The 19480-nt window shown below is 41.6% G+C and overlaps 1 protein-coding gene across 1 annotated transcript; it reads right to left on the bottom strand.

Moving 5' to 3' along the window:
• Positions 1–269: 269 nt before the first annotated feature.
• LOC310748504 (vomeronasal type-2 receptor 26-like) lies at positions 270–18630 on the bottom strand (the record flags this gene model as incomplete). Its single annotated transcript, XM_083584334.1, has 6 exons — positions 18596–18630; positions 10692–10983; positions 9439–9804; positions 3164–3391; positions 2319–2445; positions 270–1171 (listed from the first exon to the last, which is right to left on the bottom strand). Exons 1-6 carry the CDS (start codon positions 18625–18627, stop codon positions 270–272), a joined length of 1947 nt encoding a protein of 648 aa, XP_083440460.1. The 5' UTR covers positions 18628–18630.
• Between the last annotated feature and the right edge of the window lie 850 nt (positions 18631–19480).

The raw sequence follows: 19480 nt of genomic DNA, 5'->3' as shown, positions 1-19480 counted from the left end.
CTTCAGCTCCTGATTGTTCCTATGAAGTCCCCTATGATGTCATCTGAGAATAAGGTGGGTGTGGTTTGGGCAAAACAGGGCCCACCAGCAAGTTGTTCCTTACTCCTGAGGTGAGAGAGGATTTTAATCTGCTTTAATTTCAAAACCCTAAATATCCCAAAATGATCCAACAAAGGAGTATCACCTCAGAGGATGTATTCAAGGTAACCACTTTTACACATAAAGCCCTTCTATATAAAAATACAATAGAATATAGAAAGAAAATAAATTTACATCCTTCTCCTTATCAATTGCTCCCTATTGTTCAGCTCTGGCTTCAGAATAATGATGTAGCATTTAGGGGCAAAGATGCAGACCAACAACCCAGCACTGGAGGACAAGATGGAGAAGATCTCCACCACCACCATGGATTTGCCTTTAGTGCTTAGGTAAGTTGGGACAAAAGACAACCAAACACTGCAGAACAGCAACATGCTGAAGGTAATGAACTTGGCTTCATTAAAAGTGTCTGGCAATTTGCGAGCTGCAAATGCCACAATGAAGCTGGCAATGGCCAGGAGGCCCATGTAGCCCAAGACACAGTAAAACATGGTCACTGAGCCTTCATTACATTGCACAATGATTTCTTCCATTACCGAGTGCATGTCTTGATCTGGAAATGGGGAAGAGGTCATCAACCACCCAGTACAAATAATCGCTTGAACGAGGGAGCAGGAAAGGACAACGGAGTTGGACAGCTTTTTCCCTACCCACTTCCTCATACTGGACCCAGGCTTGGTGGCCATGAAAGCTGCAACCACGGTGATGGTTTTGGCCAACACACAGGAAACAGCCACAGAGAAGACAATGCCGAAGGTTGTTTGGCGAAGAAGGCAGGTCATTTTGCCAGGGTGTCCAATGAATAGAAGAGATGAAAGGAAGCAGAACTGGAGGGTGATGAGGAGAGTGTAGGTGAGATCCCTGTTGTTGGCTTTGACAATTGGAGTGTCTTTGTGCTGAATAAACGCTGCAAGCACCAAAGTTGTGATCAGGGAAAAAGAAAGAGCAAGTGAGGCCAAGCTGATCCCTAAAGGTTCTTCATAAGAAAGAAAGTTGATAGTTTTAGGGATACATCCATTTTTCTTCTTGTTTGCATACTGATCTTCAGGGCATCTGAAGCAGTCAGCCGTATCTGACAAACAGAAGAAAGCCAAACTCCATTTGCAATTCATCTGTGTTTTATGCTGACTATGTAGCCATTATTGATCCTGTTGATCTATTTCGAACCTTCTTTAATGTCAGAGAGCTGGTTGTATATTTGAATTACTCATTACATTGCTGCTGAATCTGACAGAGGTTTTGTGGTTTTTTTACATATTTTTTAAGTGGCCATGCTGTGGCACCAATATGACATAGTGAGTGGAACCTTGGTTTTTTTTTTGGGTGGGCTGTTAACAGAGACACCCCCCCAAAAAAAGTATTTTGCTCCCATATTCATTTGTCTCCAGCTTAGAATGTTTTTGCCTTTCCTTCAGTAAGTGCCAGTAGACATTGCTAGGCATTCTGAAGCCTTTGTCAAAATGATGGGCAGAAACTCACATCAATAAGGCGGACTGTAAAGGGTCTAAAGAGTGATAAGAGAAAGGCTTGCCACTAGGTCCGTTCGGGCCCAGTGTTGCCTATTTCCACTCACATACATATACTGTTCCCTACTGGGAACCTGGCTGCTTGCCTTCCCAAATACAAAGCTCCAACCTTGTTCAACTCTGAAGGATGTCGAATGCAGCTACACCATCAAGTGGAATGCCATTCAAATAGCAAATGCTGGTTGGAATTAGTGCCATGACATTTCCTCTTCCCCGAAGCATAATGAATAAAGTTCTGGCCTAATTACACCATGGATGATATATAGCATGCTTCATTCTGACTACACACATCATTTGCAAATCTACAACTTCTGTACCATTTTACTACTTGATAGGTTCACTCAGTGCTTTTTTTAAAAAAAAATGTTTAGGGGTACTCTTCTTTTCCTACTCATATTTCAATATTGCTCCTCACTGAGGCCAAACGTAGATACACAAAATGTTTAAGGGAAGGCACACTGGGAAAATAAGCACTGGGTTCACTTAAATTATGTGTACAATGAAATCATTTTTGGGGATGGGGGATTACTTTCAGATCCACCAGCTTGGGATTTCACCAGGCTCTTTTGTTTTTGAACGTATTGATGACGTGTTACTGGAAAGTAGCAATAAAATATTCACACCACTCCAAGCAGGATAGTGTAGTTTTCAACAGAGACTTGCTAATCTTGTACTATGAAAACTGTCACATACCATTCTGGTTTGAAATCTTCCCTTCTGGACATGGAGTACAATCATAGCAGCAAAATTTCTGTCCTTCCTTACTTTTCTTCTGATAGCCAGCACGACAGTAGTCATTGCACACAGAAATTGGCATCACCTATTAATAAGCAGGAAATCATTTCAGAAGGGATAAATATTTGAAAGAATATTTCAGCTTTTGAAGTTCAAATAAGAAAGGGCTCTCTCATCCCAGAAACATTGGCATAGGACTACTGCTTCATACATTGTCCAACCATCAGCCCATTTTTGTTAAGACACTGGAATGAAAGAGGCAAAATACAAGATACAGTTAAATCTAGGGTCATTTTGTTAACTAACTTTCAGAAGTCAGAAACTTTATAGCGGAAATACCATATGTGGCAGATATTCAAATCTTCTGTCACTCTCCTAAGCCTGTCAGTATTTGGTAAGCCTTTTTTAAACTCACACTGCCTTTGAGGCCCCAAACTCAAAGTGAATGAAAAAAGTTAACCTGAAACGTCATCCATACTCTGCCTCACAGGCTTAAGAGGCCATTGTACAAGTAGCTTAAACAAGAATTCAGTGGAGGAGTAAGTCACTATGCTCATAAGTAGGAGAATGTGGGGCCTACAAGTAAACTCTAGAGTCATAGGAGAAAACTTCTAGGGGCCAAACTCACTTCACATACACCCTCAGTAAAATAATTGAGGGGCCAACCCTCTCCCAGAGGTGATGGGCATTGTCATTCAAAAGGTGTGCATGAGCCACGTCTTGCAACTGATTAATCGGCGCAGGGCTTACCTCCCCCCCCCCAATATTTTATTCAAGTTGGCACCCCTGCCTAGATTCCAGACCTTGTTAAAATCATTGTGCCATATAATCATGTCCTCATTAATGATGAATTTTTTTCCATCATCTGCATCAGAATCAACCCATCCAATCTTCAATCGAAGGAAGGACCTATTCGGGAACGTGACTATGTTCATGATGTCAAAACCTCCTCCCACTTCTCTTTGATCAGTAAAGGACACGGTTTCTCCAGCTGAGTTGTTAAATGAAATGTCATGAAGAATAGGATGCAGCTAATAGAAAGAGAAAATGAAGTTGAATGAGAAACGGCATAAATGAGATTTTGAATAAAATGCCATGGTTTACAGAAAAATGTCTTCATGAATCTTATTTAGGTATAGTAACGTAGCTTCAGTTAACAAAGAACATGTGCGAAATATCTGTGATTTTGGCACAAAAGATGGAGACTTTATTATGCATTGGAAGCCTTTTTTATTTATCTCTAATATTCCTTTCCCTTTATTTTCTCCTTTCTCTCTTTTCTTTCTTCTTCTTTTTTTCTTGTGAGGTCCTATATGTGGGGCCCTTGTTTAGGCCCAGGGATTAACTTTTCATAGGGGTGGTCATGGCGGGCCCTTGGCAGGAGACAGGGAAGTATTAGCGCCCCCCCCCCAAGTAAGAGGTAGGGAGGAAATAAGAGGGATCTCAGGTGAGAGCTGTGAATTGCCTCTAGGAAAGGACTTGGTATCCTTCCTGTTTTGACTGTAGTTTTTGTAGCTGTTATATTATTGTATGGTGAAAAACTCTAAGAAAAATATTATTTGGCGAAAAGAAGTTCACAATTTAAGATGCAAACATTATTATTTTTTCAGTGAATACAATTTGGAATGCCATTTAAACAGAACTTCTGATTCCTAATGTGATAAAGTCCTTATTTTTTTTCTTTTAACAATAAATAAAAGAAATTAAAGACAGCCTAAATAAATACTATTACTACAAGTTGAAAGCAGCATAAGCTTGGGCATTATAACTGAACTTATTCTTCCAAAATATAACAAAAAATTATGTTTTTTTCCATAGAGCTGTTGTTGGGATACTGCCAGGGAGATAAGGTCCATCTGAGCCCCCAAGCTCGGTGCCGGACGATCCATCGACCTCCCGTAGTCACGCAGTATCAGCAATTTAGCGACACTAAGCCTCTGGCTTAGTGCACACTCTAACAGCAGAATTCACACAGCAAAAGTTGCACAGCAGGACAGCATATTTACAGTTTATTTTGCGTAGGTCAGAACAAAAGAAGACATGACCGTCTGCTCCGACTGCTCAGGCAAAACAGCAGAAAACGAAAGGAACAGACAAACATAAACATCCTGTGAACAGGAAATACGCAGGCTGTGACACAAACATCCTGCTCCCTTTTAAGGTGGAACGGAAATATCCTAACATCCTCCCCCTTTCCGTGTAACCTGTAGTACCTGTGGTTCAACCCAATTGCAACCTTTGTACGTAAACCTTAAGTTGTTCTCTGTTAACAACCTTAGACAACAGATCAGCAGGAATTTCATTTCCTGGCATGTAGGACACCTGAATGAGTCCTTTCTGAATACACCCTCTTGCACGATGTAGCTTAATCTGCAAGTACTTGGTCCTTTGCTTGCAACTCTCCGAGTTCAGCAAAGCCAAACAAGATCTATTGTCTTGTATAGGACATTTCACAGAAACCCCAATGTCCTTAAACAGTTGCATCAACCATTCACAATCCATGAGTGAAAATGACAGAGCATTGAGCTCTGCTTCACAGGAACTTAGGCTAACTGTCGTCTGCTTTTTGCACAACCAGTCAAACAGGCAGTGGTTGTACATGTAGCATACTCCAGAAGTGCTTGTACCATCCGTGGTGTCACTTCCAAAACTTGCATCTGCAAAGATTTCAAGACCTCCAGTCTTCTGACTGGTGAACCTCAGCCTGTAGTGCATAGTCCCTTTCAAATACCGGGCTATGCGCTTCAGAGCTTTCCAATCCTGAACAGTAGGATTGTTAGCATGTCTGCTAAGCAGGTTAGTGCTTACAGCAATGTCAGGTCTTGAACATCTAGCAATGAAATTCAACTTGCCTAGAATGCATCTGTACAGCGTTGTGTCAGAAAACGCTTCAGCAGTACTGTCTACCTGGTAACCTGTCACCATCGGTGTGTCTGCTGGGTTTGCATCAACCAAATTCAACCTGGTTAATACATCAGCAATTTTCTGTGTTTGGTGTACCAGAAAATTACCTGCTTGGTCCCTCTCCACCTGTAGAGAAAGATAGTTGGATACCTCACCAAGATCCTTCATGTCAAAGTGCTCCTTCAGCTGAGCTAGGGTGCTTTGGTAGAAAGCCTGATTCTTCCAAAACATCAGAAGATCATCAACAAAACATAAACAATACAGTTTGTTTTGTCCCTCCTCCTTGACAAACACACACGGATCAGCTTTGCCCTGGTGAAAACCTAGAGAAAGCAACGTTTCAGTGAGTTTTGTGTTCCAACACCTGGCACTCTGCTTGAGACCATATAAGGATTTCCGCAGTTTACAGACCATTCCCTTCTGTATCTGCATCCCGTCAGGTGGAAGCATGTATAGCTCCTCCCCCAAAATCCCGTACAAAAAAGCTGTATTTATGTCATGATGGGAAACATGCAGTTTCTCCTCCGCAGCGATCTTGAGCATCAGCCGAATGCTCTCATATTTGACCGTGGGTGAGTAGGTCTCGTGGTAATCCTGCCCTGGTACCTGTGAAAAACCTCTGGCAACCAATCTGGCTTTGTGTCTGACAACCTTGCCATTCTGGTCTGTCTTGGCCTTGAAGACCCATTTGCTGCCAACCAGTCTCATTCCTGGGACTACCGGTACCAGCTCCCAAGTCTGGTTCCTGTTCAAGGAATCAACTTCAGCCTTCATGGCATTAAGCCAAGGCTCAGCATCTTTAGAGGTTAACTCCTGAACCTCTTTGAAGCTTGAAGGTTCCCACACCTTCTCTGAGCTACTAAGAACAGCAGTTGCCGTCTTAGCAAACTCATCAGCAAATCTCTTTGGAGGTCTGCCTTTGGTCGCCCTTTCAGACCTGCGAACTAGACGCAAGTCTTCTGGACTCATCTCCTCCTTCTTAGGAGAAAAGTGACCAATGGTGAACAGTGGTTCTTCCAGTTCATTGTCAGACGCATCAGATGGTCTGACTGAGGCCTTTGCGCTCTTGTAGTCTGCTGTGTCATCACTGTCACTGACAGCAGCAGCAGCGCCGCCCACTGAACTGGAATCCGAACTCTGATCATCATCATCATCATCATCCTCAGTTTCCTCAGCTTTCTCAGCATGATCTGCTTTCTTCACATCACCTTCATCCTCCTCTGGGTAACTCTGGAAAATTCCCACATTTCCCCCCCACTTAGGATTGTACTCAACACTCCTTGTGAACTTTATGGATTTAGAGTTAGTCATCCATACTCTGTATGCACCTTTTTCGTACCCCATGAACAAACCATGTGCCCCACGCTTCCCAAGCTTGTTGCTTTGTGGGGTGTGTACCCACATGTCAGAACCAAAGATTCTCAAGTGCTTGGTGTTAGGTTTCTTACCAAACATTTTCTCATAGGGAGTGCAGCCAATAGGTGATGACAGTCTGCGATTAAAAGTGTAAACTAAATTTGAGAGAGCCTCCCCCCAAAACTTCTCAGGGAGGTTGGCATCATGCAACAAGGTTTTTATTCCTTGCAGCAACGTTTGATTTGCTCTCTCCGCAAGCCCATTCATCCATGGCGATCTAGGCGTTGACAAGTCATGCTGGATTCCCTTCTCAGTCAGGAAAGCTTCAAACTGCTGAGAAGTGAACTCCCCGCCCCGATCAGTAAACAGACAGCCAATACGTTTACCATGAGCATTCTCCAACCAAGCACAGAATGCCTTGAACCTAGGAAATGCTTGCGATTTCTGCTCGAGCACAAACACATGAATGTACCTGGAAAAAGAATCAATTAGAACCATGAAGTACCTTGCTCCTCCCAAAGAGGGCGCTAGAGGCCCAACCAGGTCTGCGTGAACTAGCTGGTAGGGTTTGGAAGCCTGCCTGCTAGACTCCTTGCCTTTTGGAGCAACCTTCACCTTGTTCTCTGCACAAGATACACATTTCATGTGAAATTTACAAGGTTTGATGTCCAAACCTTCAACCAACTCAGGCATCTTGGCTAGCGCTTGCCAAGAGAGGTGACAAAATCTTCTATGTGCATCGTGAATGCATCCTGCATGAAGAACCTTGTTAGTTTGTGCAACACAACAAGAATCAGCATTAGATATAACAACATTGTCATCATAAGTTAGACAGAACAAACCATCCATCAACTTTGCATGCAAAAAGTCCTCTTTGCCTTTTCTGATGACACAGACAGTCCTCTTGAAGGTAATTTCAAAACCACGCCCATTCAGCTGTGGGACACTAAGCAAATTGTCCGCAGCTCCTGGAACAAAAAGTACATCTCTGATGGTAGTATGCAGACTTGCAAGTTTCACAGTCCCAACTCCTGCAGCTTGCAAAGTCCTTCCATCAGCCAGGTGGATCTCTCCTTCTTGAGGTGTGAAGGAGATGAACAGATGGCGGTCTTTGGTGATATGGCGCGTGCACCCTGAATCCACTATAAACCTCGCCTTGGCCTTCGGTGAAGCAGTGCCAGCAAACAAAACCTTGTTTTCCACTGGCATGGGCTTTTGCTGCTTGCCCCCCTGCTCCTGGCCATCAGACGTGCCTTTAGCCTTTGGTGGAGCTGTGCCAGCAAACATAACCTTGTTTTCCACTGGCGTGGGCTTTTGCAACTTGCCCCCCTGCTCCTGGCCATCAGACGTGCCTTTAGCCTTTGGTGAAGCTGTGCCAGCAAACAAAGCCTTGTTTTCCACTGGCGTGGGCCTTTCACCCCCCTTCTGCTTCGGGCCATCTGCAGGCATCCGTCTCTGTTTACTTCTGGCCTTCCGGCCTCTGCAAAGTTGACCTTGGTTCCCATGGGAAACAGAGCTCTCAGCTGCCGACTCCTTGGCTCCCCCTGGAGGCTGGAATGCTGCCGGGGATGACATCACAGTCAGCTCCCCCTGCAGCTTGCAACCGGTGCCCTCGGCATCCCTGCATTCACTCGCATTCTGGGAAACAGCCAGGACCTCCGATGCAGTCAAACTCTGGGCTGGGATGACTGGCAGATGGGCTATCTTCAAAGCATTCCACATCTGACGTGCAGTCGTGTTGCCAGCTAGCGTAGCAATTTCCTCCAGAGAGACGGACAAGACTATTACGTCTATGGCTCTCGAATTCTGAGCCTCCCATCTCCCTGTCAGAGGAACTGGAGGGGCTTCACATACAGTATGCCACACTCCAAACTGACGCAGCAAACTCTCACACCATTTTGCCCAGGTCTCATAATTGTCCCGATTTAACTTTGGGCACTCAGCAGCTTCAGAGGCTTGGAAAAACTCCATTCCAGCTCTTAACGTCAGCCGTGATTCTTCTTCACTTCAGAGACTCCTTATCTTGGCACCCATAAATCACGAAGCCTGCTTGGCTCGGCTCCCAGGCCAATTAGGCCAGCCGGACATCAAAGAGGCTGCCGTGGCAACAGAAAAGCCTCTGCTTTCGCTTTTCCAACACATACCTCAGCAGTCTGTCGCAGTCTTACTCTCCTGCAAGTGCCGTGAATCTGGGCCCATAACCTGTTGTTGGGATACTGCCAGGGAGATAAGGTCCATCTGAGCCCCCAAGCTCGGTGCCGGACGATCCATCGACCTCCCGTAGTCACGCAGTATCAGCAATTTAGCGACACTAAGCCTCTGGCTTAGTGCACACTCTAACAGCAGAATTCAGGCAAACATCCTGCTCCCTTTTAAGGTGGAACGGAAATATCCTAACAGCTGTTAGGCTTGCTTATATGTATTCTTTTATAAGTTGGCATAATCATAGTTACTATGGACTAAATTTTCTCCAAACATTCAGATATTCTTAGCTATTATAGTCTTAGCAGCAGTTTATGTGGATGAACTAAATTTCTTGATAATATTCTGGAATACTATCTTATCATAATCATAATCATCATTTATTATATATACTCCAGCCATCTGGCAAGGTCGCCCCATTCACTCTGGGAGGCTACTAACACATATTAAAATATAATCAAACATTAATAAATTCCTGATACAGGGCTGCCTTCAGATGACTTCTAAATAATAATAGTTTTATCAGATAACCAAGCAGAAATGTGTTAAGTTCCAGTGGTAGATAAAGTCATGCCGATAATGATAATATTTTTTCTTTTCATTCTCAGAACAATACCTGCCAAGGCTCCAGATCCTGAAATTTTAATCTTTCACTTTTTCCCATTGCTCTCTGCTTGGATCTAGGGGAGTAAATGTTATGCAAGGCATGAGCCACAGCATAGACACCATTATAGATGCTGTAGCTGTGACCAGTCATGCTCATTTCAAACAGAGACCTTGGAAGACTCTGCAACCTCTCCTCTCCAGTACACATACCATAGACCTCCATTGGTGCATTGAAATTGGGAAGAATACAGTCAAATGCTTGCTCCCAGAAGCCTTTGATGAAACCATCTCCCTGGCTCTGGGAAGGCTTTATGCTCTGAAGAAATTCCTTGAATGCTGGAAGATTTTGTGAGTGGATTGTGAAGGAAAGGGAACCCTGGAAGAGCAGAACATTCCAAACCTTAAGAAGACCCATAGATATAAAATCAGTCCTTGCTGTAAAGATCCATACCTTTTTAAATGATGTGTTTTTCTTATTTGTAGGATCTGGCAGAAATATAATAATTCTCAGTGATATAATTGCCAAAGATTCTCCGTAAACAATAAATGTAGTGACTTTATTATCTCTGATTTGTATATACATATGTAAAGCTATATGATGCATTTCATCCACATTATCCAAGTGGACTTCTTTTGGAATTTTTTGTGTGAAGGCTGAGCAAATTCCATTTTGAGAAAGCAATGGCTCCAGGGTCTGCAAGAAATGTTCTCCACTGTTATCATTCAGAGCAAAGAGTCCGATCCACTTCCATCCAAAATGCTTAAGCAAGCGGATAATCCCCACAAACTGGTGGGCTTCATTGGGCACCATGCGGTAAAAAGAAGGAACCTGTCTTGTATCACTCTTCGCTGGGGGAAATGAACCATATGCAAACTGAAAGAAAATGTGGATATAATCTCAAATTATATGGAAAACATTCATCCTGTACCTTTTGGCTTTTTATTCAACAGATTCTAAACTTTCTAATTGCACATTTTGATTTGAGCTGTGACCAGATCAATCGCATATCCCTAGAAATAAAGCAGAAAAAGCAATCTACAAGGAATATGGGATAACGATATATAAGGCTTGTATATAACTAAATTTTAAATTATTGATCATAACTAAGATGGATGCATTAATTTTGATGAGTCTGTTCTCAGTAAAACTACTGACTAGAATACTTCCCAATAGGTCCGATCCGTCTAGAACAAACAACCTATGGGAAGCAACCCATAGAGGCAGGAAGAAAAAATTCTCATTGACCCCTTCATACCTCTTACCTGTGGAATCTTGTAGAGACCTAATGTGTCTGCCATATGGAAGGTGGTATCATGGCCAAGTCCCCCAATGGTGGATATGAGGGTTTTCTGGGTGTCACATTTGTAGTTGGGGACAAATGTCCTCATTTTGAAGAGGAGGTCTAGAGTCGTACGGTAGGTCATCCTTGCATCATAATAGCTGTCATAGATGTGGAAGCCAAGTGTGATATTGGGCAAGATGTTGGGATTCTCATTGACTTCTTTCACAGCAAATGCCAATGCAAGGACGTGCTGATAAAATTTTGGCACCATACTGTAAATAAAGTAAATTAGGTACAAATATGAATATACTACAATATTGGAAATTTTCTGTTTCAAACTGAAATGTAAATGTTATATTTGTAATTGATACATCTAAGCTAATAAAATCAATACTGTCCAATGATCAGGACATTACTACTTTGCATGATAGTTTCACATACCTGATGCTCTGCTATTGCATGACATTTCTATCTCAGTTGATCAAGAAAAACAAAAATGCTATATAGAAGGATCTGGCAACTTCTGTTTCAGTGTATCTGAAGAAGTGTGCATGCACACGAAAGCTCATACCAAGAACTAACTTAGTTGGTCTTTAAGGTGCTACTGGAAGGAAAAAAAAATTTTGTTTTAAAAATGCGAATCTATTTCTCCTTAAATAGCTCACCACTTCATTTAACTGAAAACTGCAGTTTTATACACCCTTATGCAAATGTCCCTATGAATTCAGATAGCCTTTTTTCTCAGTACAGTGGTAGCTCAGGTTAAGTACTTCATTCGGTCCTGAGGCCCGTACTTAACCTGAAACTGTTCTTAACCTGAAGCACCACTTTAGCTGATGGGGCCTCCTGCTGCCGCCGTGCCGCCGGAGCACGATTTCTGTTCTTATCCTGAAGCAAAGTTGTTAACCTGAGGTATTGTTTCTGGGTTAGTGGAGTCTGTAACCTGAAGCGTATGTAACTCGAAGCGTATGTAACCCGAGGTACCACTGTATACATTTGTGGTAGAGTCAGGAAAGTCATTGATCTTGCAGAAAGGGGAGTCAGATGTCACTGGTTTTACCTTCACACTGGAAGACATAGCTGATGGCAAAATTTGTCTCCTATTTCTTTAGGTTTTCTAGCCCAATGTCAGCCTCTCTTTCTGGGATAATGCCCCATTCTGACAATATCAGGTTTCTCTGTGCTATCTAACGTGAAGTGTAGCAGTCCCTGCCTGCCTCAACAAATTTCAACCAAATTCCATATCCCTCCATAACTTTCTGAACTTACATTTTGGCCCAGGGAGTTTCACCATGATGTAACTCCTCCCATGGAGTCCCCCCACCCCCAGATCAGGAGCCACAAAATAAATGGAATAATGGAAAGACAAATACCCTCATGAACGTCAGCGGCAATACAACTAACCTAAGAAATTCAAGTCTGTAAAGGACCTTGAATATGAGGTAGTAAATTATAATACTCCTTCAAAAGGCAAGGAAGCTTTGGGAGATCGAAGAATGGTGTATAATTTTATCCTTTGAATATATCTGTAATAAATATATATATAAAAAATAAAAAGTATCCAGTAGCACCTTGGAGACCAAATAAGTTTGTTCTTGGTATAAGCTTTCGTGTGCATGCACACTTCTTCAGATACTAGCATGCACATGAAAGCTTATACCAAGAACAAACTGCATCAGACCAACACGGCTACCTACCTATAGCTGTAATGTAACCTTAACTATTTATTACATTTTTACCCTTCTCTTCCCCATTGTAAATACACCATTTGATTCAAATAAACCGTGACAATGGCTAGATTCTTTTTTAAAAAAATTACAGAAAGGTTTTTTTATTCAAATATTCAGGCAAATTATGGCTCCCACTGCAGCTTGAAAATGTCAGTGATAAAAAAGGATTCCTTTAGGATTCCTGTCTGAAGGGCATGAAATAAAGGAAAGGGCAATCCAGAGGGGGAATGGAAGATTCTTACTATGAAACATCAAAAACGTTCTGTGATGGGTGATCCTTATACAAAATTTCATAGAAATTGTAAAAGCTCTGAGAAAGAACTCCACCAATGATGAATTCACCTGGCTGGTACCACTCATGTTGAACAGGAAAAGGATTATTCCTGGGGCAGTGGATAGAATTAGAGGTAATAGAAACAGGAGTTATCAGAAACAGCAACACCAATAGCAACATCCTGACAGCCTAGCTTAAGATATACATTTAATCAATGGGTTGCAAATATATTCCTTGAGAAATAACAGAAATTATGTTCTCCTAAATTGAACTCATAGAGCCCTGTCTGTCTCTCACCCTACACTAGCTCTCCATAACATATGAGCTTATTTTTTAAACACTTTTAGACTTGCTTGTTGATTTTTTTCTTCCCTTCAGGAAGCCAACTGGGGATTTGACCTGGTAAAGAAATTGCAGTGATTTGAGTAATTGCGGAATAGGAACATTATTTACTTATTCAGAGTTTAGAGTCTGAGTCAGACTTTTACTTTTCTTACTCCCAATCCTGCTGCTTAAATAATAATAATAATAAAGTGGCAGAAGGGTTTTTCCTTGGTGTGCTAAGAACAACAAGAAACTCTGACTGAAGACACTGTCATCAGGATATAAAGTAGCAGTTCTAAATTTTGAGATTAAGACCATTTCTCAACACCAGTTATCTTCAAGGAAATGGGAATTCTCTTCTGGATAACCTTCCATAAAGTTTAAGTCTTTGGTGAGTGGGACCAGAAACAAAAGAGCACAGAACACCTAGTCTAAATTTTAAGAGGGTTTCATGTCTAATTTATACTGTCCGACACATTCACGTTGCTCTGTTCCCTATTCAGAGCATCAAGAAACATTATCAGAATTCAATGTCATATTCTCTGGGTTTTCCTTCTGGTTCCCTCGAGTAAAAGCAGTCAAAATCTGTGCCAACTACTTGGTGGATATCACTGATCCCACCCTTCGGAGAGCTTTTACTATGGCACGGTTCCAAACATTGCCAACTGCTTATTTGACCAGTAGATACACAAAAACCCCAGTAGAACACCGTTTATGCCCTTGCCTTATGAAAATTAAAGAGGATCTTACACATTACCTCCTCTATTGCCCCATTTACTCAGGCTTTAGAGACGCATTGCTGCAAATTATACCCAATTCTATAACCAGTCCTGAAGATAGAGTAAAATTTTTGTTAGTTGATGCAAACCCACGCATTACCCATGTGGTAGCGGTTTTTGTGACGAAGGCCATGAAAGCCAGGGAAAGATTTATGGACGACAATGTAAAGACCCCTTCATCGTCTGTTTAACTCGTTGCTCATTTTCCCTCCTTTTCTATTCTGTGGGAAGAAGGTTTTGTTGGCATAGTATGTAATGAATTTTAATATTTTTAACTTTTGTAGTGTTGATGTTTGTGCACAGGCATGGTCCTCACAATAAATGGATTTGATTGATTGATTGATTGATCAATGTCATATTCTGGGTAAGCAAAAACACTGAAAATATGAAGCAGAGCGTGGGAGGCATATCTAGTAGTTGTTGGGGTTATTATTGAGGATAATGATTTTTATTATTAATAATAATAATAATACATCATAGATGTCTAACCCTCAAGTGATATTGGGTAAGATCATGGGGTTCTCATTGCCAAGGCAAGTCTGTGCTGGTAGAATTTTGTCACCATACTGCAAAGGACGTTAATCAATTTACAGTTTCAGAGGAGAATTTTCTAATTAATGAAATCAACAAACCACAGTGACCTAATGACTTTTCCTCGGTAAGCTAATGACAACAGGAAATTCAGAGTGATTTCACTGGGTAAACAGGAGTGCTAAATTTTGAGATTAAGGCTACTTCCAATGTCATTTCCCTTTAAGATGTGGCAACACTTTTGGAACTCCTAATAACTTTAGGCATTCACAATAAATTTGTGCTTTTAGATACCTGTTGAAAACAGTTGGACCTGATGAGCATTTACTGATCCCAACCCTAATCCTGTGGAAAGCCATCTAATTAGATTTTAATTTGATCCTGACCTGTTTTTAGGAGGTGATTTAATTACTGTTTGATTTTATACCCGTGTTATATATTTTATGTTAGCTGCCCTGAGCCCGGCTTCAGCCGGGGAGGATAGGATATAAATAAAAGTAGTTTATTATTATTATTATTATTATTATTATTATTATTATTATTATTATTATTTTTCTGGGAACATTCAAACATATGATTTGTTCTGTCCTGTTCTTAAATCTGAGTGGCATATATTGCCCTACATAATGTAAATATTGAGGATGCCTTTGATGTATCAAAGTTTTAGTTCAGCAATTACAGTACCATCTTAGATTATCCCAGAAAGCACCACCTCATTGAGGAGAGTATTTATTCCCGCTTGATATTAGCAAGCAAAGCATTTAAGGTTCAAGGAAGACACTCAGATACTTAATTTCAGTTAACATGTTTCTTTACTGAAAGAAATATAATTCAGTATTACAGAACAAAGTAATATAAGGTAAATCAGTCCCATATAAGAAATACATTTTTATAAGTGAATAGAAAGTAAATCAAGCTACTATTAATTCCACACTTTTCAATGCCTTTCCCTACTGCTTTTCTATCCACAAAAGTTCATTTTTATTATTAAGTTTCTTGTCCTAAAGCAGGAGTCAGTAACATTTCCCAGCATTTGGCCAGATTGATCATTCTCCCAGTCCTTGATGGACAAAGTTTGATAGGTGGATGGGACAACCAACCTGTCTGTCACTGGGATTCAGAAGGCAATGAGTCTTTTAAATGAACAGTTACAAAGCGGCTTGATCAGTGAGGTGGAAGCAATTTCTCTAGCAAAAACCAAGCTCCCCTCCCTCTGCACCCATTTTATTATCACTTTCAATGGAAACTATCTCCCCTCCTGGAGCACCATGGGCTCCCATTACCCATCATCATCATCAACATCATCATCGTTATCATTATTGAGAGGGTAGAGCCCCAACCAATGGATGCAAGTTATTAGAAAAGAGATTCCAACTAAACATCAGGATCAATTTTCTGATTATAAGTGCTGTTCAACAGTGGAATAGACTTCCGCAGAAGGTGGTGAACTCTCCCTCATTGAAGATTTTTAAGCAGAGGTCGAATAGCCATCTGTCATGGATGCTTAATTGAGGTTCAATCATTTAAAGGGTTGGAACAGATGACCCTGAGGGACTCCTCCAACCATACAATGCAATGATTTTATAATGGTGGGCAAATTGCCATAAACAAAGGATAAATGGACACATTTTAAAATCAAACATCACAAAAATAATATCAGAACAGGATAATAGAACAATATGATGGCAAATATAAAAACATACCAAAAAGCTGCACCTGAGTCCAATAAATACAACAAGGTTTCATGAGCAACAGACAACTTTACAAGGTAACATATGAGTTTCACATGCTCCTAGAAAGACCTGTCTCATGATGTTCCTCAAAGTCCTTCTCCTGCAGAATCTTCTTATAAGACTTTCAAATTGAGGGGCTGGGAAGGCTGGAAGCATCCCTCCAGGGGGATCTTCTGGGAAGAGACAATCTGGGAACTCACCTTCAGCTCCTGATTGTTCCTATGAAGTCCCATATGATGTCATCTGAGAATAAGTTGGGTGTGGTTTGCCAGGAATGGAGTGAGAATTGAAAACTCAGCTGGGCAAAACAGGGCCCACCACCAAGTCGTTCCTCACTCCTGAGGTGAGAGAGGATTTTAATCTGCTTTAATTTCAAAAACCTAAATATCCCAAATTGATCCAACAAAAGAGTATCACCTCAGAAGATGTATTCAAGGTAACCACTTTTACACATAAAGCCCTTATAAATAAAAATACAACAGAATGTAGAAAGAAAATAAATTTACATCCTTCTCCTTATCAATTGCTCCCTGTTGTTCAAATTTGGCTTCAGAATAATGATGTAGCATTTAGGGGCAAAGATGCAGACCAGCAATCCAGCACTGGAGGACAAGATGGAGAAAATCTCCACCACCACCATGTATTTTCCTTTGGTGCTCAGGTATGTTGGGACAAAAGAAAGCCAAACACTGCAGAACAGCAACATGCTGAAGGTAATGAACTTGGCTTCATTAAAACTGTCTGGTAATTTGCGAGCTGCAAATGCTGCAATGAAGCTGGCAATGGCCAGGATGCCCATGTAGCCCAGGACACAGTAAAACATGGTCACTGAGCCTTCATTACATTGCACAATGGTTTCTTCTGTAAGTAAGTGCATGTCTTGATCTGGAAATGGTGGAGAGGTCATAAACCACCCAGTACAAATAATCACTTGAATGAGGGAGCAGGAAAGGACAACGGAGTTGGATAGTTTTTTCCCTACCCACTTCCTCATACTGGATCCAGGCTTGGTGGCCATGAAAGCTACAACTACAGTGACCGTCTTTGCCAACACACAGGAAACAGCCACAGAGAAGACAATGCTGAAAGTTGGTTGGCGAAGAAGGCAGGTCACTTTCCCAGGGTGTCCAATGAATAGAAAGGATGAGAGGAAGCAGAATAGGAGGGCAATGAGGAGAGCGTAGGTGAGATCCCTGTTGTTGGCTTTGACAATGGGAGTGTTTTTGTGCTGAATAAACATTGCAAGCACCAAAGTTGTGATCAGGGAAATAGAAAGAGCAAGTGTGGCCAAGCTGATCCCTAAAGGTTCTTCATAAGAAAGAAAGTTGATAGTTTTAGGGATGCATCCATCTTTCTTCTTGTTTGCATACTGATCTTCAGGGCATCTGAAGCAGTCAGCCATATCTGACAAACAGAAGGAAGTTAAACTCCATTTGCAATTCATCTGTGTTTTATGCTGACTATGTAGCCATTATTTATCCTGTTGATCTATTTGGAACCTTCTAGATTGTCAGAGAGCAGGTTGTATATTTGAATTACTCATTACATTCCTGCTGAATCTGACACAGTTGTGTGTGTGTGTGTTTTTGTTTTGTCTTTTGCATCTTTTTAAGTGGCCATGCTGTGGCCCCAAGATGGCATAGTGAGTGGAACCTTGCTTTTTTGGGTGGACAGTTAACAGAGCCAAAAAAAAAAAAAAAAAGGATTTTGCTCCCATATTTAATTGTCTCCAATTTAGGATGTTTTTGCCTTTCCTTCAGTAAGTGCTGGTAGCCATTGTTAGGCATTCTAAAGCCTTTGTCAAAATGATGGGCAGGAATAGGGTGGATTGTAAAGGGTCTATAAAGTGATAAGAGCAAGGCATGCCACCAGGTCAGATGGGGCCCAATGTTGCCTATCCCCCCCCCCACATATACAGTTCCCTACTTGCCAAATACAAAGCTCCAACCTTGTTCAACTCTGAAGGGTGTCGTGTACAGCTACACCATCAAGTGGAATGCCATTTAAACAGCACATGCTGGTTGGAATTTCCTCTTCCCTGAAGCATAATGAATACAGTTCTGGCCTAATCACCCTGGATGATGTCTAGCATGTTTCATTCCGACTACACACATCATTTGCAAATCTACAACTTCTGTACCATTTTACCACTTTATAGGTTCACTCAGTGCTTTTTTCCCCTAAACAAAGGTTTAGGGGTACTCTCCTTTTCCTATGCATATTGAAATACTACACCTCAATGAGGCCAAACTTGGATTCACAAAATGTTTAGGGGTATGCACACTTGGAAAATAACCACTGGGTTCACTTAAATTATGTGTACAATGAAATCTTTTTTGGGAGTCTTACTTTCATATTCACCTGCTTGGGATTTCGCCAGGCTCTGTTGTTTTTTTACATAATGACGATGTGTTACTGGAAAGTAGCAATAAAATATTCACACCACTCCAAGCAGGATAGTGTGGTTTTCAAAAGAGACTTGCTAATCTTGTACAATGAAAACTGTCACATACCATTCTGGTTTGAAATCTTCCCTTCTGGACATGGAGTACAATCATAGCAGCAAAATTTCTGCCCTTCCTTCCTTTTCTTCTGATAGCCCGCACGGCAGTAGTCATTGCACACAGAAACTGGCATCACCTATTAATAAAGAGGAAATCATTTCAGAAGGGATAAATATTTGAAAGAATGTTTCAGCTTCTGAAGTTCAAATAAGAAAGGGGATCTCTCATCTCAGAAACATTGGTACATATATTGTCCAGCATTTCCGCCATATTAAGCAGTTGGTCCCTTACCTTTCTCGCCCTGATCTGGCCACATTGATCCATGTGACGGTCACCTCCAGGCTTGATTATTGAAACTCACTCTACATGGGGCTGCCCTTGAAGTTGACCGAGAAACTCCAGCGGGTGCAGAATGCCACGGCAAGGCTCCTTATGGGGTCCTTGCCATGGGATCACATTCATCCAGTGCTTTACCAACTGCACTGGCTCCCGTTGGAGTACAGGGTCAGGTTTAGACCTTTAAAGCCCTAAGCAGCCTAGGACCACGTACCTACGGGACCGCCTCTCCTGCTATGCCCTGCGGAGGACCTTAAGGTCCACAAATGACAACATTTTGGAGGTCCCAAGTCGCAAGGTGGTTAGATTGGTCTCAGCTAGGGCCTTTTCAGTACTGAACCTGACTTGGTGGAATGCTCTGTCACAAGAAACTAGGGCCCTGCGGGACTTGACATCTTTCCACAGGGCCTGCAAGACGGAGCTGTTCCGCCTGGTGTTCAGTTTGGACTTAGTCTGAACCTTATGTTTCCCTCCTCTTATCGTTTTGATCTATGGACTACTTTTAAAATGATGCTGCATTTTAAATGGCATTTTAACCTGTATTTTAAATTGGTGGTT

This window comes from Podarcis filfolensis (assembly GCF_964270895.1).
Source record: "Podarcis filfolensis genome assembly, chromosome: 13".
Taxonomy (NCBI): domain Eukaryota; kingdom Metazoa; phylum Chordata; class Lepidosauria; order Squamata; family Lacertidae; genus Podarcis; species Podarcis filfolensis.
The sequence above is the reverse complement of the archived record's forward strand: the minus strand, read 5'-3'. Positions and strand labels throughout refer to the sequence as shown.